General features: G+C 39.3%; 1 protein-coding gene across 1 annotated transcript; it reads right to left on the bottom strand.

Moving 5' to 3' along the window:
- Positions 1-2,557: 2,557 nt before the first annotated feature.
- On the bottom strand, positions 2,558-10,156 carry cep76 (centrosomal protein 76). Its single transcript, XM_008324103.3, has 13 exons — positions 9,823-10,156; positions 9,439-9,594; positions 8,964-9,048; positions 8,461-8,685; positions 8,113-8,298; positions 7,538-7,635; positions 7,206-7,334; positions 6,673-6,861; positions 4,322-4,488; positions 3,652-3,811; positions 3,406-3,579; positions 3,104-3,321; positions 2,558-2,915 (listed from the first exon to the last, which is right to left on the bottom strand). Exons 1-13 carry the CDS (start codon positions 9,883-9,885, stop codon positions 2,777-2,779), a joined length of 1,989 nt encoding a protein of 662 aa, XP_008322325.1. The 5' UTR covers positions 9,886-10,156; the 3' UTR covers positions 2,558-2,776.
- Between the last annotated feature and the right edge of the window lie 2,160 nt (positions 10,157-12,316).

Here is a 12,316-nt window from a genome sequence, read left to right on the forward strand (position 1 = left end):
TTTGTAGATTCTGTAACTAGGTTTATCAGTGATTTATGTTCACATGAGAGAAACAGGATACTGTGTGTGTGCAGTTAGTAGTACTAGTAGTAATACCCAGTCAACCCATCCCTGTGCTCATAATGTTACAGTGACTTTGTTGACAAACAAACTTTCTGGGCCTTTGAATAAGGTGTGATGTCATCTGTCCATATTACAATATAGGCTCACTTTTATCTATAATTTATTCATTTTTTGTAATATTATATATTTGAGCCATTTTCCTATATTTATTGCAGTATTTTGCAAATAATTAACAATTTGAACCATGAACCTTATCTTACCCTTCTATCCTTACTATGTACTTCCTGTTGGTAAAATTGGATTGTTACAATAAATAAGTTACTGATTATTTATGAGCCCACAAATGTTGAAGCATAGTTGTAACACAAGAATGAACAAAAAACTCAGGCTTACTAATGGCTTGAAAAGTTCATTATTCTAAATATTGGAAATAACATTTTAAATAAATAACATCTCCCTCACTCTTTTATTCTCCTTCAATCGTATTTGGCTGCAAGGCACAATAAACAAAGCTGTCACTGTAATGTGTGAGGTATGGCTGTGAGCCACAGTCTATTTTCCCAATCAACACCATTACAACAGTTATTGACAATACTTGTGAAGTGAGGGTGTGTTGTCTGTGGATGGAAGTGAATCATTAGCAGCTCCTGTCTCCTCGAGGCAGGAGGAAGGTTGTGTTCGTGTGAAGGGAAAAATAATGTGTAACCGAGACCTGGAAACACAACGAACACCAGCAGGTCTGTTCTACGTTTAAAGAGTATAAATTCACATCACGTCCTTTTAAAACATTTCATATCAAAATACAAACCGTATATTACAGAACCAGGTGGAACCTAATCAATACATCCTCTGTTCACCACATGGGATTCTAACACACTGTTGGTGAGGAACTTTAATTTGAAAGTCGCACCTGAATGTAGTATAGATGTGAGGTGTGAGTGATATTTTACTCAGAGTTGTTCAAAACCAGCCATAATCCCCTCTTCCTGTTTCTAAAGAGTAGCTCCCGTCCCTGTGGGCCCATTAGTCAATTACACCTGAGCGCTGCTGTTTAATATGAGCTGAAAACATACCTGAGTTCTCTGCATCAAGCACTTCCTCTGCTCTATATTTTTCCTGTCGTATACAGTAATGAGTAAAGGTGTGTGTGTGACATTCAGGAAAAAAGGGAAGAATTATTCATTAGCTCTCTGTTTCAATCTTTCTGCCTCCCTCCTTTCCTCCTTCCCTCCCTCCTTCCTGATCTTCACGTTCGACAACTCTGGGGCAAAGACAGAATTGCAAATTAGCTCCTGGAATTCTAATTAATTGGCCGTCTTCGCAAGCCGAGAGCCAAAGTTTTAGGCTGATGTGTCAATGATTCCCTCCGCAATTACAAACACAGCAGTGCAAAAAGGCACAAGGGGGAGGAGGTTGGGGAGAAAAGGAAGCAAATGCAAAACAGGCCATAAAACAAAACCTGTCCTCTGTGTGTCAATTAATACAGCTCTTCCATCAGAGCCACAACTTTGTCAGCTGACTTCTCCTAAACAGCACAATAACTCACTTGAACAGGCAGCTGTCACTTCCTCGCCTCCTCTGCTGTTCCACAATCAGTCAGCGTCAAATTCCAAGTCGAGTCTCTCCTCTGGGATTACAGAGGCAGAACAATGGGCTGTGGAGTCTCTGGGCCTTCAAACGAGATCAAAATGTTCCTTTTTACCAACTTATAAAATAAATACAATATATGAGAGCCACTATTAACGTTATATTTCAGATATCACAATGCATATGTGAAGGAAGGAGCAGTGAAACTGATAAGGTCACACAGGCAACTTTCTGGCTGCTCAATTAGCAGGTGAATTGGAAACAGGTGTGAGCTCTGGGATACCAGTAAGGAACCAATTAACCATCGTTGTTCAGTTGTTTGGTCTCAGGCCAGAATGGATTGTTTGTGAAACACAAAGGTGGAAGAGAATATTGAAACTTGTGCAACTTTGTTTGACACTTGAATTTACTTTCCACCCTTAATAACTAATAACAAAAAAGATGTAAAAATAAGGATCAAGAAGTATTCATCAGTCATGATTAATATTCACTAACTGACTGTACTGTTTTATGTTGATCAGAATCACATCTGCAGTTACACGAACACAGTAAAGACTAGTATCAAGTCTGTGTGGAAAGATGCTCTAACTGGCTGTAGGTTGTTCAACACAATAAAATAATCATAATGGGGAAACAGTGCCGCCGTTGCTCCCCGGACAGTCTACCAACATTAGTCCTGAGGCGACATCTAGTGTTATTTTTGTGTATTACAAATGTTTGGTAACGTATTCGATGTTAGTCGACACCTGATGTTAAGAGAATACCAACTTTATCTGTGATTTAATTTGTTGGTTAGTATTTTTAGGAAACCCATGTCATTTTAATCTACTGTTAAGTTGGAGTAAGTAGTTTATAAATATATATATAATGAACATTAGTTCTGGAATTGTTTGGGAGTGGGGTGTTATACTCAGCAACACACAGTGACATAAAAATATAAAACATTTATTTTCCAAAACTACATACATAAATACAAATCTGTGTTTAAAAGTCTACAAAAATAATACATTCATTTTGTAAAAAATAGTCTGCGCACCAAAGTTAAAATAAGTTTCATCAAAGATTGAACTGTGTTATAACAGATCATTGACCCGACGTCCGTTCATAGTGGAAACAGTCTTTTAGCTCAGAGCACGGAGCGATATTTACAGGCCAACATCAGCCAAACTGCACAGGCGTTTTCTGGATACACAAACACACGGACACGGACGGCCAGCCTCACACTGTCACCGCGGCAGCCGACAATTTCCTGACAAAATGAAGACCTGAACAAAAGAAGAGAGATGTTTAATAAGAGGCACCACATTAATCTTAAGAGATTTTAGATAGATAACTAATTATTGAAATCAAAATAAATGTTAATATTTTAGAAAATGCTTTATTTGCTTGCTGCAAACAGCCTGAAATGTAGTATATCTGTCTATTGTCTTTTCATGTTACATGTGGATCTCACCTGAGGCAGGTGGCAAACGCTCTGCGGGCGTTGCGGTGAAGGAAAAGTATGGGGAAACCTTTGAAAGTGTGGCCGTCTGCCATCGCCCTCCTCAGAGCGTCCTGAAACTCCTCACTACCACAGGAGACACCAGTGCATCTCTCCAGCTCATAGGTTGACAACGCTGAGGACAGCAGGTAGGACAGATGGTCGTCCCACACTGTGGCCAGTTCATGGTCCTGAGGGAGAGGGGGGGGGGCCCACAGCCACACACTTTATATGCCATTCTTACACAAGAAGTTACTGATGAGCAGCTGTTTTACCTTTCTGTGCTCAGAAATCAGGAAACGCATCTCCAACTCCAGGTGGTTGCTGGCAGCAGCAGCATCCAGAGATGGGGCACAGAGAGGAGGCACAGGGGGCAAAGAGGTGGTGGAGCCTGGGGCACAGACGGACTTCAGAGCCTCTTCACTCATCGCTTTCCATCGAGATGGATTCTGAACAGAGAGAATGGCATTTATTATTTATTCCACAGATTTCCTGACCATATATATTCACAAAACGTCCACCTGAAAGTCAAAGACACAACGTTCCACAGCATCAGACGGCTGACAGTTGGCCAAGAAGGTCTGGTGGTTAAAAACGCAGCCCACAGTCCTGTAAGGGGACGATGGATTAGGTTGGGGGGACAAAGGCGGCGCATCTGGATCTATGGTCTGATGAAGGTATCTGAGCACAAACACAAAGGGAGAGAGAAATTCAGCCACTGTACAAGACAACAAAGCTCTTGGCCTGTTTAAAATTTTAAATATTCAGCACATTTTTCATAGAAATCCAGTCTGAGAGTGGGTTGAAAATCAACGTTTTTCTGTTCTGTAGAATTAGAGAGAGGAGATCTCTGTGCTGTGAAGGCTAAGCTAAAAGAAATTCACTCAGACTTTGAAAAAGTAGCAATATTCTGAAACAAGTAATAATAAGGCACATTTCAAGGGCACATTGCCATTTGAAGTTTAATGAGGTTGAGGAAAACACAGTGGGTTCAATTATGACTCAAGTTTTCAACTCTTGAGAAAAGAATGATTCACATCTGTGATTTGGGACTTTCCATTTCTTCTCCATTGTAAGCTACGAACATCATCTTTAACAAGTCAGTGAAAGGCCACAGCAGATGACTCAGGTTGTGGACCAAAAGACTTTGTGAAGTTTGTAGCACGTTGTTCTGTAAGAATAAAAATAGACCTGTGTGCAGTCATGCTCTCCCAAAACGTGATGATTCCATCATAACCGCGGGTCAGAACCCAGGTGTGTGGCACTGCCTTAGCTTTGGTGCCGACACACACGTATGCGTCCAGACCAAAGCCCAGCAGGAGGCTGCACAGCAGGGTGGCGTGGTCTTCACAGTCCCCCTGGAGGACAGACAGAGGAGTGAAAGTGTAAAACTACACCTGTAAAAACATGTTTCTTGAGGTATGAAGGATTCTCTCATTCTCCTGTTTATACCACTGACAGCTGCACCACAAATTACTCTTTGATCACAGGGCGCAGATCTGCTACAAAAATTTTAAAAATAACTTTTTTTTTCTCTATCTCTTTATAGATATATATAAATATGTAAATGTATACACCTTTACAATAGTATTCTTTTTACCACATCAAGATGTTATGTTTTTCATTAATACTGCAAAGTGATCCAATTCATTTTATGAACTCCACTGTCTAAAAACCATTCCAAAACATCTCAAGTAAAAGAAGAAAAAAATGGAAAAAAACTAAACCACATTTTCATATACTATCTCCATAACAGTGGCTGTGGTACAGGCTCAGGATTCTGCTTCCTATGTTTTCCCATTTGGCTCCGCTGGAGAACTGACAAAGTAAATAAAATTTGTCTTAATAATATTTTTAAATAAAATAAAAGAATGTTCTAAAGACAAATTCATTTTTGCCCTTGTCACGACACCCATTTCAACGTCGGTGAATTCAACGTTTTTATTCATTTTCACAAATTTACAGCCGTCCTCACTGCTGCTCACCTAATTCATCATGTCACTGCAACAGACTGAGCCCAGGACAATATCCTGTTCTCACAGCTCTGCTGTTCTTTCACAGAAATGTTGAACACAGGGAGAGTTTGCAGGAGAGGAAATACACACTGTAGTTATCAAATCGTCTGTGACAGTGCTCAACATTTGTTTGACTTTCCTGCCAAAGAGGCGCTGAGTTTGAGTGAGGGGCTGATGCTGTGATGTGCTGGCTTGAGCTACAGGCAGAGTCAGAATGATAGATGTTCCCCAGAAGTGCTAATATGAACGGCAGCATAAGAACAGGCTGGGGACTGATGAGGCTAAATTAATTTTCCCTGGAATGAAACTCATAAATCACCGCTGACAAGGGCCACTTTGTTAGAGTTGTGTTTTGTCTGTGCTGCCAGCAGAGAGAGAGGGAGGGAGGCAGAAAACATTTATCCTGTGGTGCTGTGGGAAATTCCATGCTATCTCGCGGATAGATGAAAATGTAACTGGAGGATTTGTTAGCGTGTACTGATCCTCTTTTCTCAGAAATGACACAATCAGCTGTACTAGGAACTGGAGCAAATGCAAAACCAAGATGATGTGATTTGTTGAGGCACAACTTTCCTTTTCAAAGCAACAAAAACATGAAACCTGTTTTGACCTGCACTCCAGTCCTACACAAGAAAGAACAGGTTTGTAAATGGGAACAAGACTAAAAGCAAAATGAGGACCAATCATCGGGATTTTTTTTAATTATCACGTCTGCAAATGTACGAGTTCATGTTGCTTTCTCTACAAATTATTTCTTCACAACACCATAAAGAATCTAGGTGAGACATGAACATTCTTGAGATGCCCCAGAGTCCACTTGGGGGGAAATTGCGGTGGGGGGGTGTTGATCTGATCAACAAGTGTGAAACAGATTTAAACCTATTAATAAAGGATCAATGTGAGGTACCAAAGGCATTGTCTCACTACCATAGTAAAGCGCAGATCACAGTGAAATGGTCATTATGGAATCATAACCTCCTTAAGCCTCCTGTCACGCTCCCATTTGAACCAACATGACAGTGCATATGGTAACTGCTGTGACACAGCACAACAGTAACTTATTCCCAGAAGATAATAACTTAATTTCCTTCTTTTTTTGTCTTTGATCACAACAGTAGATAGTCCACACGGAGAAGCAGAGCTGAGACAGTATCTGATGATACTTGATACTTCCTGAACTCATGTACAGAACCTTGTGTTGTGTAACTGTCCAACTTGTACAAGCTGGCAAACTCAAAGTTAGAAGCCATAATCTCCAAATATCACCATGAAAACACACATGCTGCCAGTTCTTGTGAATTTGAGTAAATGTAGTCAGGGTTCAGACGCCATGAACGAAAAAAAAACATGTCATTAATAAGCCTGATCTTATAAAAAACCAAACTACATTCTAAAATCTATGAGATGTATTTTTATTGTGTAAAAGGATGAATAAATTGACAATAGATTTGCGATGAGTTCATAGACTATGCCAGTCATTAAGTTTTGGTTTTCGTCTCAGGTCTAAGACAACACATTCACACTTACCTTCCCTCTGCACAGGAAGGCCAGTAATGTGCACCACTGCTCCTGCTTGCCTCCTCCTCCCACCACCGGAGCCTTCTCCTGGGCCATCAAGCTGACGAAACGTGCCGCCTGCCTAGGGCTCTCTAGCAGGCGGCCCGCACGGAGGACACGGACATAAGAACACACGGGTCTGTTGACGCCATTCTCATCCTGGAGAGTAAACAGACACAAAAAGGAAGGCATAAAAAAACTCGTAAATTTGGGGTTTCACCCCAGAGAGTACTGTTTTAATATGTCTAAAAGACAAATATGATCTGAAAAAAAAACAGAAGAAAAAACTTTTTAAAAAAGTATGTTTAATTTTGAATCATTTTTAATCTTCTGGCTACAGTAACTATATATACAGTAACTATATATACAGTAACTATATTACAGTTGAAATAAAATGCTCTCATCAACAGGTAAAGAACTACACAACAAGAATGTGTAGGTTCCTTACATTTAGGCACAGAAATGTAATGAAAATGAATGAATTTAGTTTGATTTAAACAAACCTGTGCAAATATCTTGACCATTTTTGACTGGTGTGACGGTCGGATCTCCAGAAACTCTCTCCACCACTGTTTGGCATAAACTAAGAATAGTCTCTCCTTCTCTGCAGTCCTGTTCCTCTCGAGTGATTGCTGGGTGAGAAACACACAATAAGACACTGTACACTACTGAATAAAGAGCATTTGTGGATCTTAATCAATGGTGTGTATGTCTTCACTCAGCAGTGTGATTCATAGTCATCAATAGCTTTTAGTTAGGATGAGATGGTATCCTGCAAAAGCAGAGTGTATGGACAGACAGAGAGCAGGGTTGAAGAGATTCCCTGTGTGCCAACCTGTGTGCTGACAACGTCAGGGCTCAGAGTCTCAGTGAGAGGCGGACACAGCTCCAGACTGACCGTCAGGACACCAGCTGGTACTTTGCATTCACTTCCTGGTACAAAGAAATATAAACAAAATATCATACTGCAGTAACCCCTCCATATAAGTGAGACAATGAACATACAAAACTACAGATATCCCACCTTAAACTATGTATACACCACATGTAAGAACTAGAGGAAGACACCCTTTCTGAAGGCTGTGGTTTAAAGATGAAGCATCAAAGATCAAGTGTTTAACTGGATTTGAAAATGTCTTTTACAGACAATATATCTCATTTTGGAATATAAGCAATATTATGATGACCCTGTGTTCACTGTTGGGATTTTTGCAAATAATTTTCTTTAGAATATAATATGAGTTGAGTTAACTTTAAGTTAAAATAATGAATTAAAGGCCAAAATGAATTTGAGACAACAACACCAGAGACTTACAGTATGGTTGTTCATTAGGAGCCTGGCCACTGTGACAATTAATAATAACGGAGCATGAAAATACTCAGTGTAAACATGAAGTGTATTTTGCTCACCAACTCCCATTAGTTCTATGGCAAAGCAGGTCTTCCCACTCGGCGAGCTGAGGACTGTCCTCCAGTCCAAGAAATAAGAAGAAACCAGCGTTGTCTCACTGGACCTGTCTGTCTTGATTAGCACCAAATGAACTGTGTCACACATTGACAGCAATGTGGTTGCATCTGCCATTTTATTGCCCTCTCCTGCAGGGGTCAAAAGGAGAGAATTTTTAAGTCCATAGTCTGACTTTAAAACTACAAATAACAAATAAAAATAGTAACAATTAAGTAGAAAATATATAGTGAATAAATTAAAACAGCTTATGACAAAGAAATATGACTGATATCAAGATGCTTTAGACCTACCTACACCATCTCTGTGGAGCTCCAACAGGAAGCCCTCTTCCAGGCTGGGTTCACAGGCACAAGGCACAGGCTTAGAACGAAACCTCTGGTTACGAAAGTGCAAGTAGAGAGTGAATGTGGAGCAAACCTGACCAGGTAAGTGCTCTGGTTCTTGAAGATGCTCCAGGAAAGCTTTGCCTCCAAGTACTTTCAGACACAGGTAACGCCTTGAAGGGTTAATATTGGCTGGAAGAACAGAAAAAATATGTTATTACTAAGCTGTACTGTCTAATTGTTGCAGACACAATTGAAATGGTTGGGTTTGTTGCTCTTCGGGAGTGGATGTTAAAGAAAAAACAAACAAATTTGAATTGAACGACTGTCCACATTACTCTCCATGAATTTTTGTGCTATATATCTATTGTTTTAATATTGTAAGGTTACACTTTGTCATTTCATCCAGAAAGAATTAAGGGGTCACGTTAAAACGTTACTCTGTTGTTTGATTCAATAGTGTTTCTTACATTTTTTCAGATGAGTGATTTCCTTTTCAGCAAAGTGAGTGTCAGGCTTTGCAGCAGGCTCAAGTTTCCCATTTGTCTGTGGTTCCTATCCGAGTAGAAAATAACAACATATAAGGAAGATTATTTGCATCGAAGTAAAAATACTTGAAATACTAATTAACATATTTTTACCATTCAGCCATACAAACTTAATTGAGTTTTAAATAAGCTCAATTAAGAAACTAATAGAGCTGCAGTAATCATCTGCTAAGCCTTTGAAGACTGACATTATTAGACATGAACAGCAGATGATGTTTGGAAATTAAGGTTTGTAAATCCGATCTAAACTAGTTGTTACTAATGATGAGTGATCCACGTGCAGATCTGTTTACAGCAGGAGCAATTGCTGTACACGTTTTACATCTTATTTCACATCAATGTTCTAGCTTCAGTGCATAAAAAGTTGCTAAATCTGTTTGCATAACAGTTGGTCTACCTGGGGAAAGGAAAGGTCCTTCATTACATCGTCTATAATGCCCCTGCTCTGTAGAGCACGAAGGAAATCAGCCTCAGACACAGACTGACTTGCTGATCGTTGACCATCCCGCACAGTATCTGCCAGCACCTCTCTGATCTTCCCATGGATGTCCATCTGATTGCCAGAAAAAAACAACTCATCACCAATTCTTACAGTACTCTATAATATCTCATTGAAAATTAGAAGCAGGGATTGGGTTCCAGAAAATCGTGTGGTCTACAGATCTAGTGAAGTGTAAGATGCATGCACTGCTATTATAAGCTATTGTAGGGATTTTTTCCTAGACTGTTAAGCATATTTTTTTATTAGTGTCTGTGCAGAAACAGTATATAGTTGACTCACCCTGAGCAGGTGGTTGTGAATTAGCTTCTTTAGCTCTGAAGCTTTTTCTGGAGGCAGAGACATGATGAAATTATCTTATTGTTAGCTTTAACGCTAGGGAGCTACGCGCTTTAGTAGCTGTGTGCTTTCCAGAATAAAACTCTGCAGTCTGAAGGAGAAAACAGCCAATTGTACACAAATGTGTCGTCTGTGGAAAAGTCAACCATACCGTCTTGATGCTAAAACCTATGATAACAACCACCCATGACAACAACAACAACAACAACCGCCTGACAGTTTCAAATGTGGCGGAAATTCTAGAGAGCGTTCTGTTTTCTTCTCTACATTTTTGAAGGTGCTTAACTTAGGTGAAACACTGCCACCTAATGCAGCGGAGGCATACCTGTAGTGTATAAGGATAAAATACGTAATGACAGAATTGTTAGTACTACGCTATTGCATTATTGTAGTATCTTATTTATAGTTAAAAGTTACTTATTAATTAAAATAATAATCCATTATTTAATTTTATTTATAAATTAATGTCTCAGCCGTTAGTGTTATATTTATATGAAACAATAATGTTACACCAGCACACAGCTCATCGAACATTAAAATTGCTCTCACGGTAGCAAATGCAAGATTAATGGTGACAAGTGAGAAACTCTGCCATCTTTTTTCCTTGTGCAGTAATGTGCACAAGAAAAATACAAAAAAAACCTTGGGTTTGACTTATTGACCTTAAATCTGATGTTTGTATGTTCAACAGGTTTACAGAAACTGTACAATAGTAGATTAGAAAAATGTTGGTTTGCTCAGTTTCAAGCATTTCCCAAGCTTTATAACCACAGAAAATAACATTAAACCAGTCAGTTTAACACGAGTTCAGTGTAAGTTAATTGTCGTCGCAGTAACTAAATTTCAGTTAAATTGAACAACTGAAGAATATTGCGGACAGTGACGTTTGTCTGGATCTAAATAATCTAACTGTGTGAGATTCTATAAAGTAAATGTGGAAGTCAAAAATGATTTATCAAGGATCTTCTTAATCTTAATCTAATATTAAGCTTTTCCTAGAAGAATTAAGGCAAGGAAGATCAACCCAGAACAATGAGATTTCTCCAAGAGCTGAATTTATTTACCAAGTAAATTTATTAAAGTAAATTATTTAAAAAAAAGAATCTGGAAATGTGTCATTAATACCCCTGACACCTCTTTAAATAAAAAAAAACATTTACATCATGATAAAGGTGGCGCTTTGGCCCAGAGGCAAGGTCTCTGTCATTGGTGTGGAACCGCAGGGTTCACCTCCTGGGCAAGATCGAATCCTGGTAGGATGGTTGGTACCTTCCAGTGGACTCACCACTCACAGGAAGGTTCAGGGGGGTTGGTACGGTGGAGTGTGATTTGGGTGGCGGTCATAGAGACTACTGCCCCCGCGACCCGGTAACGGATAAGAGGATTAAAATGGATGGATGGATGGATGATGATAAAGCTACACCTGTTCGTGGAAAGATAGATAGCATAAGGTACAGCACTTTCTCCTCCACACTTACAGCTCCTTCCTACAGAATAGAGAAAATTAATAAGGGCAGTCATCAATAGCAGCAAGGCCTCTTCTTGAAAAAGTGAATCAATTCCTGGAATCCACAGTGAGACCTCCAGTCTGACTACATTGATTTAGCTCATGCTCAGAATGTAATTATGAAAGGATGAGGGACCAGTGGGTGGATGTTATAAAGCTGCTTCATACCAACATAAAAAACAGACAGGCAAAGGATTTGGTTAGAAAAAAATGAATGTTTTATTCCATTCTGTATTTTCATAATTGTTGGTCTTTTTTTCTCCACAACGCCATCTGTTTCTTGCTGCAGCAAAGCAATACAAAACTCCCCTAAAATATTATGTGGAAACAGAAGAATAAATGGAATTATATAATCAACCTGCTCAAGGTTAAATGAACACAGAGTTGAAGCAACACATAACGAGCCAATCATCAACGTCATTATGTCATCTCAGGAGTCAGTACTAGCTATTGTCCAGTTCTTTCAACACTATCAATAAATAGTTGTTTTTTATGCCGTGTGCTCAAACATCAGCTTCCAATTGAACATTTCTGTACTGATTAAACAAGGACACGTTCAACAACACATTTTTCTATTTTACTAACTTCAAGGCACATTAAAGCTTACTCCAACTAGCGAAGGAACAGGGAGAGATGTTTGCTGTTTAGAATTAAAATCTGCTTCAACTGATAGAGCACACTTTGGTCCCAGTTAAACGAAAACTAATTTGGTGATGGTTGGGGGCTCAAAATTAGGTCACACACAAGATAAACTGTGGGCTGACTCATCTCATCTTGCACTGCAGACATCAGTGAGGCCAAAGATCCAACAAAATACAAACTCCACACAATGAAGGTACAAATCGACAGCTTGCCTGGCTGGTATTTTGATTTAAAAACAAAATGATTAGCTTTGCTTTGGTTTCCTGAAGTGGGATAAGATGAACACAC

This window comes from Cynoglossus semilaevis, chromosome 13 (genome assembly GCF_000523025.1).
Source record: "Cynoglossus semilaevis isolate Cse_v1.0 chromosome 13, Cse_v1.0, whole genome shotgun sequence".
Classification (NCBI taxonomy): Eukaryota; Metazoa; Chordata; class Actinopteri; order Pleuronectiformes; family Cynoglossidae; genus Cynoglossus; species Cynoglossus semilaevis.